The sequence below is a fragment of the Cicer arietinum genome, chromosome 1 (genome assembly GCF_000331145.2).
Source record: "Cicer arietinum cultivar CDC Frontier isolate Library 1 chromosome 1, Cicar.CDCFrontier_v2.0, whole genome shotgun sequence".
NCBI lineage: Eukaryota > Viridiplantae > Streptophyta > Magnoliopsida > Fabales > Fabaceae > Cicer > Cicer arietinum.
Genome location: NC_021160.2, coordinates 52,484,488 through 52,509,184, shown reverse-complemented (window position 1 = coordinate 52,509,184; position 24,697 = coordinate 52,484,488). Strand labels below are relative to the sequence as shown.

The 24,697-nt window shown below is 27.8% G+C and overlaps 4 protein-coding genes across 7 annotated transcripts in view; 1 reads left to right on the top strand and 3 right to left on the bottom strand.

Annotated features, from left to right (window-relative positions):
- Positions 1-825: 825 nt before the first annotated feature.
- On the bottom strand, positions 826-6,184 carry LOC101511798 (protein indeterminate-domain 7-like). 2 transcript variants are annotated; one of them, XM_073367073.1, is made up of 3 exons: positions 5,162-6,183; positions 3,827-4,888; positions 826-1,163 (listed from the first exon to the last, which is right to left on the bottom strand). In XM_073367073.1, exons 1-3 carry the CDS (start codon positions 5,298-5,300, stop codon positions 1,102-1,104), a joined length of 1,263 nt encoding a protein of 420 aa, XP_073223174.1. In that variant the 5' UTR covers positions 5,301-6,183; the 3' UTR covers positions 826-1,101. The 2 variants fall into 2 exon arrangements, with proteins under 2 accessions (XP_073223174.1, XP_027187324.2); XM_027331523.2 differs by lacking the exon at positions 826-1,163 and adding an exon at positions 1,887-1,999 and having other exon boundaries at positions 5,162-6,184.
- A 1,143-nt stretch (positions 6,185-7,327) lies between these two features.
- On the bottom strand, positions 7,328-11,617 carry LOC101512339 (F-box/LRR-repeat protein At3g58980-like). 3 transcript variants are annotated; one of them, XM_004486780.4, is made up of 4 exons: positions 11,413-11,617; positions 9,641-10,870; positions 9,377-9,559; positions 7,328-7,635 (listed from the first exon to the last, which is right to left on the bottom strand). In XM_004486780.4, the coding sequence occupies exons 2-3, from the start codon at positions 10,790-10,792 to the stop codon at positions 9,380-9,382; spliced, it is 1,332 nt and encodes a 443-aa protein (XP_004486837.1). In that variant the 5' UTR covers positions 10,793-10,870; positions 11,413-11,617; the 3' UTR covers positions 7,328-7,635; positions 9,377-9,379. The 3 variants fall into 3 exon arrangements, with proteins under 3 accessions (XP_004486837.1, XP_004486836.1, XP_073223170.1); XM_004486779.4 differs by having other exon boundaries at positions 9,641-10,881; positions 11,413-11,616; XM_073367069.1 differs by lacking the exon at positions 11,413-11,617 and adding an exon at positions 11,039-11,193 and having other exon boundaries at positions 9,641-10,881.
- Positions 11,618-19,534: 7,917 nt separating this feature from the next.
- LOC101513089 (beta-fructofuranosidase, cell wall isozyme-like) lies at positions 19,535-23,683 on the top strand. The gene is made up of 7 exons (XM_004486782.3): positions 19,535-19,758; positions 19,980-19,988; positions 20,757-21,634; positions 21,905-22,063; positions 22,232-22,467; positions 22,553-22,643; positions 23,319-23,683. Exons 1-7 carry the CDS (start codon positions 19,575-19,577, stop codon positions 23,496-23,498), a joined length of 1,737 nt encoding a protein of 578 aa, XP_004486839.1. The 5' UTR covers positions 19,535-19,574; the 3' UTR covers positions 23,499-23,683.
- Positions 23,684-24,467: 784 nt separating this feature from the next.
- LOC101514065 (nucleosome assembly protein 1;3-like) overlaps positions 24,468-24,697 on the bottom strand; it is a 3,325-nt gene continuing 3,095 nt past the window's right edge. Inside the window, exon 13 of the mRNA XM_073364248.1 lies at positions 24,468-24,536. Within this exon, the coding sequence (XP_073220349.1) occupies positions 24,468-24,536 (69 nt within the window). The remainder of the gene's footprint in view (positions 24,537-24,697) is intronic.

Here is a 24,697-nt window from a genome sequence, read left to right as displayed (position 1 = left end):
ATTGATTGGCTTGGTTTGGTTCGATTGGACTGATATTTTAAAAATATAAAATAAATTAACTTTTATTCAAACACATAGAATTTTTATACAATTAAAATAAGTATATAAGTTACAATAAAAAAAGATAATATATAATTATAAAAAACTACATGAATACAATACATTTTTTTAAGATAAATATAATAATATAGTATAAAATAATAGATATAATAATAAAATATAATAGTCTGGTTTGAATTTCAGGTGATCGATTTTGAATGATGTAAAACTGATACCCAAACCAATAAATATTGAACTTGATTGATTTGGTTTAGACTCAAAAAAAAAAAAATTAAATGGATTTAATTGATTTAATTTGGGTCTTTGAGTTCATCGGTTTGCTTCTAACACCTCTAAGCTCAAGTCTTAGCGGGGCATTTACCTCACTTCAATATTTTCATGTTTCATATTGTATTGATCATGAAATGATATGAACAACTTTTTAAAATTTACAAAATTATCAAGTCTTAGCGGGGCATTTACCTCACTTCAATATTTTCATGTTTCATATTGTATTGATCATGAAATGATATGAACAACTTTTTAAAATTTACAAAATTAATCCTTCAACTTTTTCAAAATTTCATTTTGGCCCAATTTTAAAAAGTTTCCATTTTAAACAACTTTTCTTTTGATATTTATATTTTTACCTCAAAACTTTTGAAATTTATAAAAATGAATTAATTTTAAATAAACAGTAACTCTACCAAAACAATAAATTTTATAATTCATAATTAATTCCAAGAATGGATCTCTCCTTTAAATGTGAATCATCTACAAATACATTTTCTATAGTTGTACACCTCTAGTATCAACTAATGAAACACACTTCTCACTCTTCAACATAACAAGCTAATGATTTGGAAGAAAAAAAACGAAACATTAAATCCTCTCAAAATATTAAAACATTGAATATAATGTTTTTTGAAGCGAAAAGGGAGCATAATTAAAAGGTGTTCCATATGTTGTCATCAGCTTGGTGTTGTGTCCCTGCGTATGTTATAAGTGCTGAAGAGCCATGCCCCATGCATGGTGCTTGCTATTATTAGTTTGATTTCTTGCTTAGTTAGTGTCTGGTGCATCTAGTTGGGGTTGTAGTGCCTTGGTCTCGAGGTGTGCCATACCTTCAAAATTAGCTTACATTAATTTCTATCATGTAATGTAATTGTGTGGTGTTTTGTCCACCTTAGAGTAGTGAAAAAATATATAGAACCCAACTCATATATATTATTTATGTAATCCTTTTTTAGTCGATATCAAACTATTCGATCACACTTGAATTCTAACATAATATTCTACTAAATAATTAAGATGTTACAACAAGTAAACAAAATATTTTTTTTAATAGATTAATTTTTTTATAAATATTTCTAATTAAAAGAGGAGTATTTATTTAAAGAATTGATCATGTATACCAAGGTCGAACCAACGTTAGCAAATGTTTCCTTATTTATACACATGATAACATCGTTAACAAATGCTTCCTTATCTATTTTTATATTTTTTGACTTTATGCTTCCTTAATTTTTTTTATTACCATATTTGTACAAAGTATTTACTAGTTTGTTCATTGAGAAATTTATGTTAAAAGTTAAAAATATAAGATTTGACAAAATACTTATAAATAGTGTCAATCTATATATCGATTTTATGGAAACTAAGTAGAGTCTAATTCAAATTTTAAAAACATTTAATAATCATTATCTCAAATCTTTATATTCGCTTGTAAATCCGACGAATTGCTTAGCACTGTTGCAACACTTTCGTTTGTAATGAGTTTGGAGTATTAGTTGTAACCTCTTTAATGTAATTTTATTATATAAAAAACACTAATTATCATCTCTCAAACAACAAATCTAAACCTAAATCAAGCGAACATGCACACCATTGCCACGTGTCCTCCCATCACAAACAATCCAATGCTTTAAATCCAAGCCCATCCCATCCCATCCCAATTTCCCTATTGATCCATTGCACCAAAAAATAAGATAAAGAAATGAAGAGCTTGCATCAAACAAAAAATGTGTTACTGAATAAATAAAAAGTTGTTATTATTGCTCAATGTTATATTATAAACGAAATCACAAGATTACAAGAAGTATTCAACATCACATTATTATTTTAATTGATGTTATTGATTTTTATTTGACTTGTGAAAGTAGAGTTATATGAAGGAAAAAAATACAACTAGGGGTCTAGTTTCTTTAACATCTGTAAAGCTACATGAAATACAAAATAAAGAAGACAAAGAAAGTGTGATAAGGACCGAACATGTTATTCCTATCACGACAGACATACTAACAACTTGAATTGAATCCAATGGCAAAAATTACAATAAGACAAACTCTTGTCAGAAAAGAATATTATGCCAAATCTCAATTTATTATAATTAAAAAGAAAGTATCACTACTCCACTCCAAATGGGAAAAAAAATTATTGTCTATATATAAAAAATTAAGAAATACTACCAAGTGATGAAAATTGAATTATATATATATATTCCCAACTCTGGTATTATGTCATAGATTCCTATTTCATTTTTAACCACATCATAGAATCAAGACGTTTTCTTAAAATTACTTGACAGGTGTCACTGCCATAAAATGACAAAATAACATATGTTCATATATTGAAATAGTTATCATCCCGGTATATGAGACATACTGTATAGAAAATTTAATTAGTTAATTTATATACATTATTAATATAATATAAAGAATTTTTATGTTATCAATTAATTATAATTATTAAATAATTAAAAATATTTAACTTTTATTATAATTACGTCTAAAAATGTGTTTATCAATAATTGTAATATCATGACAGTATAAAAAAATTTGCACATAAAATACATAACAATGAGAGTCATTGTATCTATATATTTAATTTATAAACAGTTTTTTGGTTTTATCTATATATGAAATATTGTGTTATAATATCTCAAAGACATTTTCCATATATACTTGTTTTTAGGTTTTTATTTGTAAAAAATATTTAGTAGACTTTAATTCCAAAAAATACATTTGATTTTAGTCCTATAATAGTTTATCTATGTTAATTTATTTATTTATGACAAAATCTATGTTAATTTAATTAATCCTTATAATTCGTGGACATATTGATTTTAATTCGTAAAGTACGATATCAAATTTATTTTACACGACTAATTCAAACAAGTATCAAAAACACAAAATATTAACATTCTTTGTAAGAACTATAAGCAAAAACTTAAGCCTAATAGAATTTGTCCCAGGTATACGAGCTAGTTGGCTGGAATTTGCATTGAATGTTAATTAATAAATTTATCTATCAACAAATATGTAATTTCTCTAATGAAATAATTAAATAGCATAAAATAGTTAAATTTACTTACATCTTAAACCAGTAAATGCATATATTTTTTTGTTTATTTAGTATGAAGACGATAAAATATAATGGATAGAATATTATAATCAATACCGGGGATTGTGTTCAATTACCAACTAGCTAGGTTTCTAATATTTAACTCTATGAATTATGAACACATATTATTGCACTATATAACTTATAATTTAATTTATTTACATGTCACTCTGAAGTGTTTTGTTTTATTGTGTCGATCAATCACATTATACTATTAATAATATTTGATTTTGATTTTAACTCCGCATAATCTTGATTTAAACTCTAAAACTTAAAGATAAGTAAAATGAAGGTGATGCATATTTGTAAAATAATGGGAATATTCGAAGGTACTTCCTTCCCTTAGGGAAGATTGAGAGAATAAAAGACCAAAGTAATTAATTACCTTGAGAAGGTTTTTGTTGATGATGAGAAGAAGAAGAAGAAGAAGATTTGATGCAATTTTCCATAAGTACTATATCACTATGAGATAGAGGTTTAAGACCCAAAAAATCTCTTGTAAATCCATCACTTCCTCCATTATCATTTTTTGAATTAAGAATATTCCCAGCAAAAGCATCCTCATTAAAGGAAGTGAAAGAGTTTATGATGAAAGCATGATGATCATTAAGTATCATTTCTTCTTCTTCTTCTTCACACATACTCAAACCAAAATTAACATTTGAGGTTACCATGTTGTTGTTGTTGTTTTTGACAAAGTCAACAAGAGACACGTGACCATGTTGGTGGGTCCCACTGATGAATGTTTGTGATTGTGATGAGGTTTTAGCACCCATCTGTGCTGCTTTCTGCAACAATGCTGTAGCTGACATGTGAGGTGAAGATGATGATGATGATGGAAGTGTATTTCTAGGGTTAGGGTTTTCATGGATGCTTAAAGATTCACCAAGCCAACAGGGTATTTCTATTTCTTGTTCTCTTATTAAAAAGTTTATATTTTCATGCTCTTTCTTTAATGGCAAAACTTGATTCATCAAACCCTTTGAATTTGAACTTTCCTCTGCTAATGCATCACAGAAAGCTCTGTGTGTTATGAAACTGTCCCTCCTTGAGAAGAGGGTTCCACAGTCACATTTGTATTCTCTTGTACCACATGTTTTTGAGTGAGCTTTCCAATCTGATTGAACTGCATACTTCTTAGAGCATTTCTCACATTTCCACTTCTTCTCACCGTGCTTTCTTGAAAAGTGCTTCTTGATACCAGTTAGGTCTCCTAAGGCTCTTGATGCTTCATGGTGCACACATGTTGCTTCTGGACACACATAAACTTTCTTCCTAATTATCTCATTGTTTGTTCTTTGCTTCAACTTCCATGGTAAATTGTGTCCTCTTCTATGAAGTTGAAGATTCTGTTCTCTTTGAAATCCTTTCTTACAGATCTCACAAATGAATCTGTTTGTTGCCATAAGTGTCTTTGGTGATAAAGCTATAACTTCAGCTTCTGGGTCTAAAATTATTAATACAAAACAAAACAACTAACACATGTTAAATGCATGTTTCACATAATCACTATGCTAGTATGATTTTCTTAAAAATTATATTTTGCAATGGAATTGTCAAAATATCTATATGAAGTACCGTGATTTTGCAAAAACTATACTCACCGAGATTTTATATGTCTTACCGTGAAACCAAACATGTACTCAGTCAAATTAACTGTGAATCTAAAGTATACTAAATATACCAAAAACAAAATATGCTAGAACTTAACAAAATAAACCTGGATTGCCAGGAAGATTTCTCCTTTTCTTAGAAGGAGCTTCATCATGAGTTTGAGTTTGTTGAGCAGAAAAGTTTTCAATTATGTTGGCTGAAGAATTAGCACTCGCTTCACCAGATGCAGAAGTCAAATTAGACATGTTTTCTTCAACTAATGTTTTCTCCTATGTTTGGAGTAATTTTTTGAATCCTAAGACAGTAACATGTTCAATGGATCTGATTTTTTTTTTCTTATGCTACAAGTCTTGCTGTTTCTGGGATCTGCAGAAAAGGGTTACCCAAAACAGAAAAGAAAAAAAAAAGTGAACTTTAGCACAGACAGAAACTAGTGAGTAGTGAGAGAAAGATCAGAACAGATTAAAGATGCAAAATATGATATACAACTCATGAATGAATAGTCTTTGAAATTATTGTCTCCAGCAGATAAAACAAAAATGAAAAAAAGTAGAGAGAGAGAGAGAAAAAAATATTAATTGTTTCCACTACAAAATCATATTGAAGTATTAAACTTCAATTGTTTCCACTACTTGTTTGAAATTAGTACTAACCCAAGAGAAAAAAATTGTTTTTTTTTTATACACCAAGAAAATTATGTGATTGCCACACTAATAATGAAAAAAAAAATGAAGACCCAATTTTTCAAAGTTGAAACTAAGAGAGAGAGAGTAACCCAAAACAACAATACTAGAAACCAGAAAAGCAATAAAGAAGAACACTAGCTATGGTATAACTCTGACGTTGCTGTTTCTGTCTTTTTCCTCTGTTCTCTTTCTTATAATCTCTGAAAAATCGTTTCTTTTTCTATTGTATTGTATTTTATATAAATATAATAGAATATGCTTTAATTTAACTGAACTCAAATATTTGGCTATAATAATAAACTTTTGCTTATAAACACACTCATACTCCTTTTTCTGTTGTAAAGTAAGCAGAAAAAAGGGAAGAAAAAGCAAGCATGTAAAAAGAGGGTATCATTTGTATATGCAGATAGACATGTAGTAGATCCATAGGCATATTGAAAGAGAGAGGGAGAGAGAGAATGATATTGATAGGTCTACTTTATGTTTTATAATAATTAATATCATCATTCATGGTTAATAGTCCTTCCTTACTTTTCTACAATTTACAGTAACATGATTGATCCATTGATTAGCTTGCATGTCTAAAAAGCTTCTACCTCTTAATTAATTCTTTTTTCACTCATCACTATTATCATTATTGTGTGTTAATTACTTTTTTGCATTGTTCGTTTTCTTATCATTGTTACTATTGACTACACTAAAGTTTGGTTGAAATTTCTGACATTTTTTGCATGTTTACATACTTACATTACATGAATTAAAATATTGGACACATTTCTTACTCATTCTGCTTTACAATGAGTTACCATTTGATTATGTGTATAAATGAAAAATAAGAGAATAATAGAAATTTTAACAAATTAACATTATTTTGCTAATAAATTTTCTAATGATACTTTTTAAGAACTCTTCAAATGAAAATTTTCCATTATAAAAAAAAAGGATTTTTTAGAGTACATAAAGATAATATACAAAATCCAAATCCAAATTTAAAGTAACAATTGAAATACATAATAAAAATAAAAATAAAACTCATCTAAATGTAATGCTGACAATATATTTGAGACTTTTATAAATATAAAATAATTTATATTACAAAAAAAAAATCACATTTTCTATTAGACATGGTATAAGTTGATTCTCACTTAAAAAATCTTTTACGTCATCAATTCAATTGTAAAATCATGAATTTAGAATAAAGAAACCCAAAATCGTGAATGAGTAAATATAGGAAACAAAAACTTTATTCAAATATTTTTGCTTTGAGATAAACATGGTTATTCATAGTCATAGGAGGTTGAGTGTGAATGCTAAACTTGAGAATGGACCAAGTGGATTTTTTAATGATAAATGTTAATTTGTGGTATGTTGATATCTAGGAATTGAACCGTAAATTTTTTACTAGGAGTTGCTTTCTTTTTATTTCAATACTAATAACACTCTACGGATTCTTTTCTATTTGTTGCAATTCTTATTGATCTCGCCAAATTAAGTTAATTTCATATAAATTAGATAAGAACATTATGAATAATTTTAATCAATAAAGAGTGTGCTGCAAGGTTCTTAATGAAATGCAATAAAAAAAATTGTAAAAAGAATCGACTTACATTGTCTGTATATAATAGTTAAACTCCTTTGCTCCACAAATTTTTGCAAAATAAAATAAATTTGATAAATAAAAAAGTAGCCAGTAATGTTTTGGCAAAAAGTATAAAAATTTATATTTCATTGTGATCTAATTTCTATAATTGCCAAATATAGGCGTATATCCAAATACTTTCTCATGCAAAATATAACCAAGCTCTTGTCCTTGCTCAACTTGTGTAAGGAAAAGTGTTGGGTTAAAACTTTCACCTAAGCATAAGCCAAATCTCCTCCGCAGAATATTCTTCATCTACATTCAAAAATGAGAAAAACAATCAAAGTTTGAACTGAACCACTAACCTTAGAAAGACTAAAAACAACACTTTTGCTAAACACACCCCTGTTTTTTCTAGTTACACCAAAATAGGTTACTAAGGTGAACTGAGTTCGCGTAAAATTAAGTCCGCGTATGATACATAAATTGAGTTCATGTAGCCAATTTGGATGTAACTGGAAGAAAAAGGAGCGTAACCAACAAAAGTATAACGGTAAATGAAAATGGGATGAAAACTAAAAATAAAGAAAATCATAATGACATATTCAAAACAAGCAAAGACAGGGGGAAATGCAATACTCCTATAAGGCCACCTGCTATCAAATTACCGCTATCGGACCACTCATGTCTAGATGTCCAGTCTTGGACGTGAAAGGGGAGTGTTAAGAGCCCGACATTGGATGCAATAAAATATGACAAAGTGTTTATAAGTGGGGGTTGTGTAGGGCCCAACACAAATTCTAACATACTTTCCACACAATAAATTTTACGACAATAAAAGTTTCATTCCACTACTTTCAATTGATTTTAATTAGAAGAATAGCATATACAATACCATGTATCCCAAAACAAGAACATTGAAATGATTTCACATAGATAGAGGGGAAATTTTACTTGCACAAAACATTCAATAATGATTTTGACCTACACCATATAAAAAACAAAGAAAAGAATTGATGATTTGCATAACAATGAAGACGCATAATCATACTTCAACATGCTTAGTAAATGCATGTATGGAACCTTGGGTCTCATTATTTAGGGACCTAATTACAAATTGGTATGGCGAAAGGCATAGGGGATCGAGTGACATGTGTTTAGTACATAGACCTATTTAAAATTCTCCAAATAGTTTAGAAAACTTCAGAGTAATTAAACCTTAAACCAAATTGTCAGAATGGGAAAAGTATCAAAACTAGTCACTTTCCAACTCCAAATTTTATGGATGAGGTGAAAGTTGAAGAGGTTGTTCAGGTATTCAAAGTCAAAATTGTTTTGCAGCCTATAAGGTTAGAATAAAAGGGTGTGGTTACTAGAAAAGGGGCGCGCGTGCGCGCACACACATATATTAGATATAGCATTTGAAAAGAACATTGGTTGTGTTTGGATTGACTTATGAACAACTTATCTGAGTTTATCTACTGGTAATAAGCACTTGACAGGATGTTGGGGATAGTTTATGAAAACAACTTATAACATGTCCATAAACTATTTTCAGCTAACCTCGATAAGCTTTTATAGTTAACTTGTGAAAACAACTTATAACTAACATGATAACAATTAGACCGTATTTTTTCTCTGACCATAAAAATAGCTTATACATAAGTGTTTATACAATGAACACTTAATTAAGTTGTATATCAAAACATACCCTTAGTATGTGCAATTATTATTAGTAAGAAAAGGAAACCCCTTTGTGAAGGGGAAGCACTTTGAGGAGAAGTTTTATTTTTGATCAAATTCAATCAAACAAAAAATATCATCAACTCTTTGAGCTAATTCCTTCAGAGCTTCCTATCATGTTTAGTAGTAGTGTTATTCACCGATTACAAATAATAATCAACCATTACACCAAAAGTTATTTCATAGTGATATCTGATTAGCTATTAAGTAAAGAATATAGTTTGAACTGGAAATAAGTTCTAAAAACTTATCTTCAAAGTAACAAAAAATGACCAGTAATATTTAAGGATATGATGACAAGATATATGAATACCTTCTAAACAGTCACAATCTCAAAGTCTTCATTCTGAGAGAAACGCCGGAAATATGCAGTTATATGGTCAAGGTTGTTAATGAATATTTTGTATGTTGATCCAGCATGTAAGTTCAGTGACTTCCATTTACTAATCGATGAACGTTCTTCTTTCTCTGGCATGACAGCAATCCCACAGGTAACCTGAAAAACAAATCGGTTAAAACTTTTTCGCTTTATAAACAACCAAACTGCACTTCACAAACAATTCAAATCTCTTCATACCTCAGCTGTAGAGAAAGATAGTTTGGTATCATGATGCCCCCGAATCATATTGATCGAACCATGTGAAGTCATTTGTCCCCGCCTCTGATGAGGTTCTTCAGATTGATTATTTGGTTCGCGGATATCAAAGGTTAAGTCATCCAAAGAAGGAATGCTAAACTCAAAGAAGGCACAAGGACTAAAATATAAGTAGCTGAAATTGATAAGCTGTGGTGCAGCAACAACAATTTTACATTTAAAACGGTTGCACGTTAGAGTCAAGTGATTGAGTCGCGGAGCTGATATCACAAAATCCTTAGGTACTAATTCCGACTTAAAGCTCATTTTACTCAAGTGCAGATTCTTTAAATTGACACAGTTTACAAATGGATTCAGAGAGTCAATTCCTGTACAACTCAGTGTCATGTTGCTGAGACTCAAAGTTGTCAATGTTGTAAAACCGAAAAGATTTGCTAAACAGGCAAATGAATTTGAAAATTCAGCTCTATCAGGATCGACCGTAAAATGTTCCAAATGCAACAACTTCTTCATCGGTTCGCAAGTTAAAGGCAACGAGACATTTGTAGGATGGCAATTTTTTAACTCGAGCCTTTTCAAGGATTGGCAGTTAAACAATGACAAAGGTATGTCGACGGGTGGGCTGCCACAGATTTTCGCCCGAAGATTGATTCTGATTTCTTCGATGCCATGGGATGTTGCATGATCAATGACCTTGTTAAATAGATTTTGATCTGTAGCATAATCTACACTAGCGCGGCAGTACGTAAGAACTTTGACAAGAGACGAATCTCGACGGGAAAGGACCCACAGAACAAATTTTTTGAAATCAGCCAACCGATGGAACGATTTACTGTTGAAATTTAGGCACAGAATTGAAGTCCAAAGATTTCTCCACCTTTTCGACAAAACACAAGTTCGAACGGCTTCCTTGGTTTCCATAAACGACAAAATATGAAGTATGAGGCAATCAGGCATATCATCAAATTTGTCTTGGCATTCCGACGCTTCATTATTATCTTTAACTTGATGTGCCGATATCGATAGTTTCGTCTTCTTCAAGATAGGACCAGATCCTTGAAAAACAGTTTTCTTCTGCATACCAGCTTCACAGCATTCGATTGAATTAATTGTGTTATTGATGGTGCCACTCATACTCTCATTAAATCACCACTCTACAAACTTCAAAATCAATATACTCCACCAAGGCTTAATTCAGAAGCAATGCTACTCCTAATTATAATCTGATAAATTCAGTTAAAAAATTACAATATGATAAAACAAATGAATACATTAAGCTAACAACTAAAACAAATCCCTTGAACACTCAAAAAGAGAAATTGAAAATAAACATTAAACATAAGCTTCGGTGCATATATTTGACTTAATAATAATAATAACCTGAGATAATTGAATCATGAAAATTTTGACACCAATATCCATCATTCATTGAATATTGAAATTGCCATTCATCTCTATCAAACTTTTGGATTGAAAAAAAAAACTCCCCAAAACCCATTGAGAAAGTTTTAATTTTTCCTTGACCCAGTTGATATCTTTATGAACAAAGTTTAATAGTTAGTCCTAAAAATTCATATAAAAACTAAATATCATTAAAAAAATAAAAAATCACAGCTAACCATAAAGTTCATGATAACAATCAAGATGAAAACTTTACCATTCCAATGAATAAAAAGAGGTAGAAACCAAACAGTAAAATAAAAATAATAAAATGGGCAGTTGAAAAAATAAAGAAGAAAAACAGAAAAGAATACCTTGGAAAAAAAATATGAAGAGTTGAGGAGACTATGTTTTGTTGCTGCTGATGTTCAAAACCAAACATAAACAATAGCGGCGACCGTGTGTCTCTCTTTCTCTGTCTCTCTGTATCTCTCTCTCTCTCTCTCTCTCTCTCTCTCTCTCTAGACTCTTGAGAATAAGAATTGGTATTGAAAAAATGGAATTGGAAACGAAACAAATTCGGACAAACTTTCACAATTCACTCTTTTTAGACAATGCTTGCCTTTTCTTTTCAAAAAATACCATTTTTTTTAATTTATCTTTAAATATTTTTTATATCAATCTATATATTACTTTTTAGTTTTAGTTTTATTATAACAAATTTATTATTAATCCTTACAAATATATAATATTTTGCTTTTGACATTTTATTTTTAGTTTGTATGTGTTTTATATTATAAATATGTGTTAAAATCAGATGTCATTAACTTTATTTGACCGATCCAGTAATTTTGAAAATACTTTATAGCATATTATTAAAATTTATTTTTTTTGTTTTATATTTAATTTGTTTTAAAAGAAAAACAAATTTTTCATTTTATTTTTCTTTAAAAATATCAAGAATGTACATTATAGATTATATCTTCAATTATTATGGAAGTTTGTTACAATGAGTAAATAAATAAAAAATTGACCAACATAAGAGAGTCGAGAATAATTTTGGAAAATATACAATAATTTACATAATATCAATAATATTTAATGTATAAATTAAAAATCTTAAATAATTTACAATATGAGCAAGAGGAAGTACCATATATTTTACTATTGACCGTAAAAAAATCTATAAATTTGTTAATTGTATATTATAATAATTTTTTTTATAATAATAGTATATTAGTTAAATATTATTCGCAGTCTTTTATCTTAATTTAAATTAACGTCTTAGTCATTTATTTTTTTTTTTCTTTTTAATTTAATTATTTATTTTAATTTTAAGTGACAATTTGATCTCTTATATTTTAAAATATCAACAATGTTATTATTTTTTTTACAAAAAATTATCAAAATTTTCAAACAAAACCCATAAAATTAATTATCATCTTTAATATAATGCAAATTTCATCAAATTCATAACTTTAATAAATTCACATTTTTATTTTTTATTTGATAAATTTGATATTGTTGAAGATAAAAATATGAGTTTATTTGAATATTTGAGTTATGTATTTGATGAAATTTGCATTATATTGAAGATGATAATTAATTTTATGGGTTTTGTTTAAAAATTTTGATTAATTTTTTGAATTTTTGTAAAAAGAATGATAACATTGTAAACATTTTAAATCATAAAAAAAACAAATTGTCACTTAAAATAAAAATAAATGATCAAAGTGAAAAAAAAAAACTAAAACATTAAATAAAATTAAGGGACCGCGGGTGCTATTTAACATAATATATTATAATACAATTTTTGATGGTAAAACCAGTGTATCTTAGTATTATTTGATTAAATTCTTCTTTATTTTGAGTAAAAAAAAATATTTATTACTAGTTTTTGAAAAACATTTATAAGTATGTTAACATTAACTACCAAATTCATTACCAATTATCTAAATAAATTACCAAATTCATATTACCAATTTATCAATAAAATAATTATATTTATTCCACTATATAAAGTAAAGAAAGACAAAATATGATAAGCTATAATTTTATTGTCTCAATTTGATATTTTATGGGTCAACAAAATATGATAAGTTAAATCGAAATTTTACCATATCATTTTGCATACAATCTAAGTTGAAAATCAGTAGCACACAATAAAAGGTAATTTATTCGTTTACCCTCGTAAAATATAGTTACAAATATAAAAATTAAAATCTACTAAAATATAAATATTAATTAAGAAAATAGAATAAAAATATAGTTTGACGAGAAAATAAAGAGTTAGCTGCGAATGATTTTACCATAAGTGTAATTTTATATTATGTTTTATAATCTAAGAATTAAAAAAATTTATTGAAACTATAATATTTAAAAATAAAATAATTATTAAAATTATAAAAATATGAAGATTAGTTTAACCTTCTTAATAAATTAAATATTTTTTAATATATATTTTTCTTATAATGGTAGTTTTTTTCATTTACATATAATATATTTCATATATTAATTTAACTTATCAAATTAAATAGAATTATTTAGTTATTCATATGATTTTAAAAAAATTGAAAGTGTTATTCAATAGTGCAAATGGATTTTTAAAAATTATATAAACTTGATTTGCTACAATAGTTGAGAGATTGAACAAAATTGGTTTTGAGAGAAGGTTAACTGATTGCGGAAGACATGAAAGAGTGGGTGGAAAATAAATGACTCTATAACCGTATGTTTTCGTTATTTGTAGTTTCTTATTGCACAACGTTTTCCTAAAAATATTTATGAGACCACAAAATATTAATATTTATAGCATGTTAAAAGGTTAATGTAAATTATATAAATAATTTGTTTTTTGTCCAGTAAATTTATTAAAACGGTCAGAGTAAGATTTTCATCAAGGATGTCTTAATTTTTTTGGAGGCGCTATGTTTTTGGATGTCTTAATGTTTTTAGTGGGTGGTGTCACCTCATATGTTGTAAAAAAACTGATTATTTATTCTAGATATAAAGTACAAATATCAAATTTTAAAATATTTAATATACAAAATTAAAGATATCAATGTAAATTTTTAAAGATTACAGTATATTATTAAAAAAAATTTGAGTCCGTCTTTAATTAAGAGCATATCTCAATGTTCTTGTTATACAAGTTGATCGACAGCTTTATCCATAGACACATTTAACATATGAAATGACAAAACTAGAGTCACTTTGAGGCTATAAACTAAATACCATATGTAAGTATGTCACCACTAACTAATAGACTTAAACGAGATGAGAGGAAATAAAAGAAAAAGTTGAATTTCGTACCCCTCAATTGGACGTATACTCCTAAATTATTAAAAATTCAAAATTATCTCTTTCATTTTTATTCTGTAAATAGTAAAAAAAAGTTACTTTAAAATCTGACACCCTTAATTAAATATCTGGTAAGTAAAATTTTTTTGCCTAAAAATTCGGTAAAATATTTTGCCTAAAAATCGGCACACAATTTATAACTACCGGAAATTTCATTTTAAAAATTTCCAATTATAAAATTTGTTTACCAGAAATTTCGCCAACAAATTTTCGGTAATTAATTTTATAATACCGTAAATTTCAAATTTTTTAAATTTCTGGTAGTTACTTTTACTCGACCATAAATTTCAAAAATTCGATATGTATTTTTTTGTTGTTGAATTTTTTAACCTTTTTTTTTTTAAATAGGGGTGGAAAAAACACATTCATTATGTATAGATTTGATTGAAACATTCGTAATTGATCAAAATTTTTGAGTCACGAGAAGGTGTCATATCATGGTCAAGAGAGATTGACCGACAAAATCGAATAACTATTATCATTACTCGCTCTGGTCCTCACTAAAAAAAATAGAATGAAAAAAAAAACATTGTTCCAAAAAATTCGATGAGAAATGACATTTCTGATAGTTATGAGTCAATATCAGAAATTTCAGAAAATGAAATTTCCGATAATTTTACCCAAAAATTTAAAATTTCTGGTATTGAAAACAAATTACTGGAAATTTCAAATTTCTGGATGAAACTTCTGAAAATTTCATATTTTTAGATGAAACTCCCTGAAATTTCAAAAATGAAATTTACGGTATTAAAAATGACTACCAAAAATTTAGTTCCTTCTAAATTTTTTGGTGAAGAAATACAAATTATGGGGGTATAATGATACTTTTAATTTGTACGATTTACTTAAGGCTATTTTAAACATTTCAAACTTAAATTTTGTAAATAAGGGGGTATAGGATCCACTGTGAAGTATGAAATCCAACTTTCAATAAAAGAAGAAGGAACTAAGAAGACAATATTATCATGTAGATATTGGGCCTCTGCGGTCACGTCACTTGTTTAGCATAGAAGGCCCCACAAAGAAATGGGTATTAAGCTTGTTCCGGATGACAAAAACAGAAGCCTTGAAGGCCCACAAATAAATGAGCATTAACGCCTCTTAATTTTAAGACTAAAATACTAAATTGAAGTACATTTTTTTGTAAAATTGGAAGTACAGTTAAAAAAAAACAAAATGAATCTAATAATTTAAAATAGAGTATACAATGTTAGACAGTCAACAAGAATCATTGATTATGATGTATTAATATATTTTTATAATTATTTAAAATAATAACCACACCATAAATAATTGTGGTCGATTGTTTGTGTAAAATAGTTTTATAATAACAATGTAGTCATTAATCTCTTTAAAATAAGACTTTTTTTAAGTAATGAAATAGTAGTATATAACATTGTTCCGTTACTGTTCTGCCAGCAAAACTTGACATCATTGATAATAATGTATAAACAATTTTACTATGATTGCTCGAAACATCATAGTTCCATAATCCACACCCAAATGATTAGTTGTTCCTTATTAACGATCATCTTAAAATGTAACCATAAATTCAGCTCATTGTATCCATAAAAACTAAATTAGATTGATCTTAACATAGTTGTGGTACACAACCCCATATCAAAATCTGAACTAACAATTTTTGGTGTTGTTTTGTTATCTAATCTTAACTATCAATAGTATATTTGAGAGTGAAGGGGCAAAATTAAGAAGTTGACATCTCTTGTTCGGATATAATAGTCATTGTCACAAAAGAAAATGATAATATATTATATATTAATATATATAATATGATGTATATAAAAATTAAAATAATACATATACGGGTACACTACATAAAAAATAATATTTGTTAGTACTAGGGGTGAGAATAGATCAGGTTAGGTCAGACTTTGAAAGGCCTGAACCTGACCTACGATTAAATTTTTAGACTTAAGTCTGACCTATGGTCTATCATAGACTTTTTTTGTCTGACTTAGTTTTTTTAAAAGTTTGACTTGACATAGAAGTCTATTTAAAAGCTTTATTCATATTAAAACATTTAAATATTCTACTCATACCACATGATGCTCTCCATATATCAATGTACATACCTATATACATTAAACCAAAAATAAATTTTCTAACAAAATAATTTTAAAAAATCTGAAACAAACATCCTTTAAACCCTAAAAAATAATTTTTAGTTTCAAAGAATATATTTTGTTTTTGAAACAAACGCATACATTATTACCTCTCAAACAAATATGAAATGACTATACTGAGTGATTGACTAATTGAATGGCTACCGAATATGGAACGACTATCAAATATAGAATGACTATCGAATATGAAACGACTACTGAGTAATTACCTAATTGATAAAATTTAAAATAAAAAATAATATTATTAATATAATAATAAACATAATATTAATAAATAATAAAATATATATAGGTCGGCATGTCAGTCATAATATGTTTTTTTTTACAAGCTTGAGCATAATCTATTTAAACAAATATGCTTTAAAAATAGCCTGAGCCTAACATTTTTATTAAATAGGTTAGGTCAGACCATACCATAAATAGATTAGACCATAGACCCCTAACGGACGACCTAGTCTATTACTATCTCTAGTTAGGACGCACTAGATACATGTGTTATTATATTTTTTTAAATATATTTATAATTACTACTTCTGATTTGGGAGATGAAATCATTTCTACTACTTTACCTTGTCAAAATCTACTCATTTTGTATTAGTAAACAATATTGTGAAGGAATTACTTATTTATAATATATTTAATATTTAATTTAGTATTTATATTTGGTCTTTAACTTCGCCATTGCACCTAATTAAATATCGTGTTTTGAGTTAGTTTAGTTCCAAACAACTATATGTATCTATCTATGTTATAAAAAACAATATATGTTTATATCAAAAAAATTATTATTAGGTGAATTTGAGTATGTATATCTTGATCTAAAGTATGTGATTAGTTAAAGTGCCAAATATTTTAGTAGAGGGAAGAGAATAGAAGAAGAATATAGATGTGTTTAGTTTAAAAGAGAAGAAAGAGAATAATTTTTTTAATATTTTTGTGTTTATTTTAAAGAAAAAAGATTTTAAATGAATTTTTAACTATATTGAACTCTTCCTACTCCTCCTTTCAAAATTATTTCAAAATTGAGGAACCACAAATTAAATTCTATAACAAATTTTAGTTCATTTCCATCTCTAATTCTCTCCGATCCTTAAAAATTGAATCAAACACATTTTATTTAAAATATTTCATCAATTCCCCTCCTTCAGTCTATTTTCAATTAAACACGTGTGAATTTTTTTTCCAAAGGAATTCCATTATAACTGCCGGGTGGGAAACACCAAAGGCCCAATACACCTTAAAAGAGTTAGTCGGTCTAAGAGGCAAACCATAGATTCAAAATTACACACCCAAAAGATTAAAAACAATGACTTTTTTAATGAAAATAAAAATGTCTTCTATACTCTAATATTCAATTTTTTTTAATGTGCTTGATTGAACAATTTAGATGTATAAAATACACATTTAAATTATCTAATTCGAACATATATTTGTAGATTTTTGAAAAAGTTAGAGATAACAAAAAAATAAAAAAAATACTAAAGACAAAAATGGCCTTAAGTCCCATGTCTTACTTAACACTTAAACAATAAAATAGAAAACTAAACATTTGCCAAACCCATTCAAGTCAAGCAATTACAAACCTAAAAATGTTATTTTTTTTTTCAAGCACAAATCTAAAATGGTAATTGAAGCAAATAAATTAGAAATATTTTCTAGTAACTTTGAAATTCTACTAAAAAGATGTTGGGTATTATTACACTCACGAGAAATCTCAACATTATCTCCTTTAAATGGATATGCATTAATTGACCTTATAAGAACAAGCATTATGGATCAAAAAGTAAGTTGAAAACGTCGACTCACATAATATTCATATCTATTGGGATTTGTTGTAGATAAGAACAACACACACACACACATATAGTTATATAGTTATTATAACCATAGTTTTAAACGAATTAATAAGAAGCAATTAAGCACAATCAATTATTATTAAAAAAAAGTTATATCTAATTAAGCAGGAAAGCAACTAATCTATTCATGCTCCTCAATCCTAGGAAGGGTACTTGGAGTCTACAATGTATAATTTTTTTTATATATAGATTACTCATGTAAAAAAGAAAAGCTAAAGATATATAAAATTTTAATTATTAATATATTTTTCAGCAGTTACATATGGATTGATATAATATATAGTTCATACTCCTTTCACTTGTTTCCTGTGTTTCTTTGTCAGCCACCGCACACCATATGCAAATCCAATCACACTTTTTGGATATCCACGTCAAATACCTCGACAATTTTGTCTTACTTTTTGGATATATATTTGATTTCTTGAATATATGTATGTATATGCCACGATATATGCATGCATTACAATAATTATTTAATTTACTAAAGGGATATTAAGGGATTTCTCAAAAAAATTAAACCCCTTGTTGGGATATAATCAAAATTTGTGATCATACATTGGCCAAGTTTTACATATGAATGTTAAAAATATATATATATTAATATATAAAACGTGAGCAAGTTGCACACAACCATAGAAAAATCATTATGAAAGAAAAGTAATTAATAATAATAATAATACAATACTCTTTGTATTTTGTTGACTATATGATGAAATCCATTGACAGAGCGAATGTTATTAGTTTTCATTACACTCCAATAAAGTTGACTTTTAACAGCCAAGAAAACTTGAGATATACATAATTTCGTGGATGCTTCTTCTTTGATGTTTTCTTTCAAAAAATTGTTTATTAATTGAAAAATTATTCACTTCTTGGACTTGTGTCCTTTTCAATTTGCGATCGAATAATAATATTTTCTTATGCATAAATGGGAACACATGAGATAGTATATAGTTAAAAGAAAAACATTCATGGTACACAATGCAATTATAATTAAATCCAACTATATACTATTATTTAGTTGCGCGCATTAAATTTATAATTTTTTAATTATTGAAATAGAAAAGTCAAGATTGAAGACATTTTGAAGCAAATTGTTTATATAGTTTGAATCTATAAATAGATAGAAGATAGAGCACAAACTTCCCACACCTCACCTTATTCTCTTAAATCACAATGGCCATCTCTCCAATTTTATTGGTGACTTTCTTTTCTCTCATTTATGGAAATTATGTTATTCCAATTGAAGCTACTCATCATGTTTATACAACTCTTGATGAGAGTTTATCTTCTGAATATTCCTCAAATCAACCTTATAGAACTGCCTATCACTTTCAACCTCTCAAAAATTGGATTAATGGTATATATATATTTCACATATATATATATATATATATATATATATATATATATATGTATATATATATATATATATATATATATATATATATATATATAAGTCTTTGTAAATTTTTCTCTCTTATACTTGTGTTAAATATTTTAATTATTTATATATTTCTAACTAATTTCTACTTTGCTTGTTTTTGTCATTTGACATGTTATGCTGAAATGGACATGCAGACCCCAATGGTTAGTTCATAATTAATTCTCTTTCGACTATATTTATACGACGAACCATTGTGATTTTATTAAGTTTTCTTCAAACATTTTGCATTAATTTCTTGTCCCACTTCTACTGCCTACCCATTTGATAATAAATTAACAATGCTATATCAAAGTATAGTCAAAATGATTGTAATTAATGTTCAAATCTAAGATCTAAATTTTCTATAGTGGGACAACATAAATTGAGTTTGTATTCTCTTAAGTACTTGAGGTTGAGGGTTCATTTATGTTAGAGAAAGAGATAAATAATTTAATAATAATTAAAATATTAAATACATATTTTGCTTTTTGTCTCTTTGACTCTCAAAAAATGAGTATTTTATTAAGAAGTTCTTTTTGTTTTCTTAGTTAAATTTACAATTAAAGAAGTCCCTTCTCTTTGCTCTTCTTTTATATTGAAAATCATGCATATTTTTATGTAATAGACTAAAGATTTAATTCATATACATGATTATGATAAATTCTTTTTATTTTACTAAACAATTATATTTATTAAATTATTAAAAATATTTAATTTTAATCTTATCTACTTTTAAAATTTCACGTATAATTGATTATGATTTGATGATTATTTATAACTTTTTATACCAATTGTGTATAAAATTTAAGCTCATATATTTAGTGTAATTAAAAGTTGATGTTCTGTTCTTTTCCACACTTTTTGGATGAAAAATGTTATACTTAATAATGTCCTAAATTTAAATTAAAAGTGATTAATTAATTTTTTTGCAGGACCAATGAGATATGGAGGACTATATCATCTATTTTACCAATACAATCCAAAAGGTGCTGTTTGGGGAAACATTGTGTGGGCCCATTCAGTATCAAAAGATCTTGTGAATTGGACACCATTGGATCATGCCATCCACCCATCTCAACCATCAGATATCAATGGTTGTTGGTCAGGCTCAGCCACTTTACTTCCTGGTGGCAAACCAGTAATTTTATACACAGGAATTGATCCAAATAATCACCAAGTTCAAAATTTAGCCATACCCAAAAACATTTCTGACCCATTACTTAGGGAATGGAAAAAATCACCAAAAAATCCATTAATGCAACCTACTTTTTCTAATAAAATTAATTCAAGTTCATTTAGAGATCCAACCACTGCTTGGTTAGGAAAAGATGGGTTTTGGAGGGTATTAATTGGAAGTAAAATAAATACTAAGGGAATGGCAATTTTGTACAAAAGTAAAAATTTTGTTAATTGGGTTGAAGCCAAACACCCTTTACATTCAGCTGAAGGAACAGGAATGTGGGAGTGTCCTGATTTTTATCCAGTGTTGAATCAAAATAAATTAACAATTGGTGTTGATACTTCTGTGAATGGTGATTATGTTAAGCATGTGCTTAAGGTTAGTTTGGATGATACAAAACATGATCATTATTTGATTGGAACTTATGATGCTGTTAAGGATATTTTTGTTCCTGATAATCATGGTTTGGAGGGTAACCACCAATACTTTGAGTTGAGATATGATTATGGAAAATATTATGCATCAAAAACTTTTTTTGATGATGGGAAGAATAGAAGGGTCTTGTTGGGTTGGGTTAATGAATCCTCAAGTGTTGCTGATGATGTCAAGAAAGGATGGTCTGGAATCCATGTAAGTTTATATTTGTTTAATGCAATATATATTAATTTATCTACGTACATGAATATTTATGAGACTGTTCATAAAAGTTTATAAAAATAATTTATGGTATATGTCTATAAATTGTTATATAAATTGTTGTATAATTTATTGAGCATGGCTTGTGATATATATATATGGTATAGTATATAGTCTAGACTAGTACTCTATGTAATAAAGTCAGGTTGACCCAAAAATTTGAATAGAAAAAGTGTGTTAAACTTTGTTGAATTTATTTTGCAGACTATTCCAAGGGCTATCTGGCTTCATAAATCAGGGAAACAGTTGGTGCAATGGCCGGTGAAGGAAATTGAAAATCTACGTATGAATCCAGTCAATTGGCCCACCAAGGTTATCAAAGGAGGTGAACTAATTCCAATTACTGGTGTTAATCCAGTACAGGTAATAAAATTAATCTTGCATTGATACATAATTAATATTACATGATAATTCTATTTTAATAAGCATTTTAATTAATAATATTGTAGATGATTAAATATCCCCTATATAAGATAAGGGTATCCATGATTTGATAAAATATATTAACTTATTATATTGTTTTTTCCACAGGCTGATGTTGAAATTTCATTTGAAGTGAATGATGTTGGAAAGGCTGAAATATTGGACCATATGATAGATCCCCAAATTCTGTGTAGTCAAAAGGGTGCAGCCGTAAAAGGGAGGGTAGGACCATTTGGTCTGCTAGTAGTTGCTTCTAAAGGTTTACAAGAGTATACAGCAGTGTTTTTTAGAATATTCAGATATCAACATAAAAATTTGGTTCTCATGTGCAGCGACCAAAGCAGGTATATTCTCTATCCCTCTGCACCAATTTTTAACTAAAATTAACATGTCTTATTCTCATATGTGTATATATTAATACTTTGATAGGTCATCTTTGAATAAAGAGAATGATATGACTACATATGGGACTTTTGTGGACGTGGACCCACTTCATGAGAAGCTATCACTAAGAAGTTTGGTAAGCACAAGTTTTAAGTTAAGGGTTAAATACATTTTTAATTTTAATAAATATATTAAAATTCGTTTTTAATTTATTTTAAAAAATTCTTCAAATATTAATTTCTCAAAAATTTTGCTTTTTAACAATTTGTGGGACAAAAGTTTGAAAAAAAAAATGTATAGAGATTAAAATCGAAATTTGATATATTTTTAAAGACAATTTATTTAACTCTTTTACTAATTTATGAAATTATAAGAGCATTAATTAACTCAGTTAAATATTAAAAAGTCTATTTCTTTAGACCAATTGCTATGACCCATCAAAATTGTCTAACTTGATATTAATATGAATGGTCAAGATATGTAAATAGTTTTCTTTAGTCAACATTTGTGATTGAATATTGGTCAAGATACGAAAATAGATTTATGTTAATCAATATTTGTAATCTCATTCATAAAAATAAAGATTGTTAGACTCGGATTTTAAGTTATATTTGAAATTTGACTTAATAATGTTAAAGTACGAGCCGTCTTACTATAAAAACATAAAATGAATAGTCTAATTTTCATTTAGAAGTCAACATGCACAAACGCAATTTGAAATATATTTTTGTTTCTTCTATATAATATCTATATATATTTGGTCATTTTGTCTTATTCCGAGCAAATTAATAAAAGTTTTTCACATTGACAGATTGATCATTCTGTGGTGGAGAGTTTTGGTGGAGAAGGAAGGGCTTGCATCACAGCCAGAGTTTATCCCACATTAGCAATTCATGATAAGGCTATGTTATACGCTTTCAATAATGGAACTTCCGCTGTTAAGATCACAAGATTGAATGCTTGGAGCATGAAGAAAGCAAAAATCAACTGAACCAAGAAGTCATTCTAGTTAAAGAGGAGAGTGATAGAGTATTCATGATAATTTATATTGGCACCTCAAGTTTCATTGATGTAAACAATAGTCTGTTTTGTTTTATATACAACATTTGATATGACATGTAAGAAATCAAAGTTTTGTAAACATTAATAAACATAGTCAGGAAGGTTGTCAACTTATTTGGTCATTTGTCACTTTTAAATATTCTATTTTTGTAAAAAATAAACTTTTAATATTCTCCTAATGCCATGCGATATGTAGAAAGGGGCACATAAGAAAAGAGAGAAAATGTAAGAAATAAACTTCTAATGTTTTTTTACTTTAAAAAAAACACTTTTAATGTTTTATCATGTGGCATTTCTGCTTGCTCAATGTTACTTTCTTATCCATCCATTTTATAGGTAGTTAAAGTTAAGAGTAAGGAAAATGGGTATAAAAAGATTTTTTAAAACAAAGGGCCAACACACAGAAAAGGAAACTACACTACAATCAACCTAGAGGCAGAGACCCCCAAAACATCAGCAGAAAGCAAAGGACTAACGCGAATCACCTATGATTTATCCGCCAATCACCCATCATGACATCATGTGTTATCATCAAATAAGCCATTTCACATAATGCAACTAGCTTGATAGAATAATCATAGCAATTGAAATGATCTGAACAGTTTCATATAATAGCAATCGAATGAAATTAGTTTCATATTAATATGGACAATGACACAGATCCTCATCACTTTCTTATAAAACCCCAAAAAAGAGAGAGAGAAGTAATAGCAATGTCAATGGGCAACACAAAGTAACCCAAGAATCCCAAGCATAGGCCCCAAAAAAAAGACAGGAAGAAGAGACCGGACAATAGTAATGTAAAACGGCAGCTTATGACTAAAATAACCCAGAGACTCTACAGTAATTATACCGCTAACAGAAAATATATCCAGGACTGTTGTTGCACAACTAAACACTACTGCTGCTTGCAATCAGGAGGGCGCTCTGTTGGCTGATCTTTACCGGTTTGGGCTCTGCCACCACTCTGCAGTTAAGACAAACAAAAACATCATATAGTAAGAATACCAGTTACCCATAGTTTAACAGATAGTTAAGACAAATGAACGGAATCAACTATTAGTAATCTGATATTGGAATGCAGCAGAATATGCCGAATTATGGGGTCTGTATCCACACCTTGCTCTT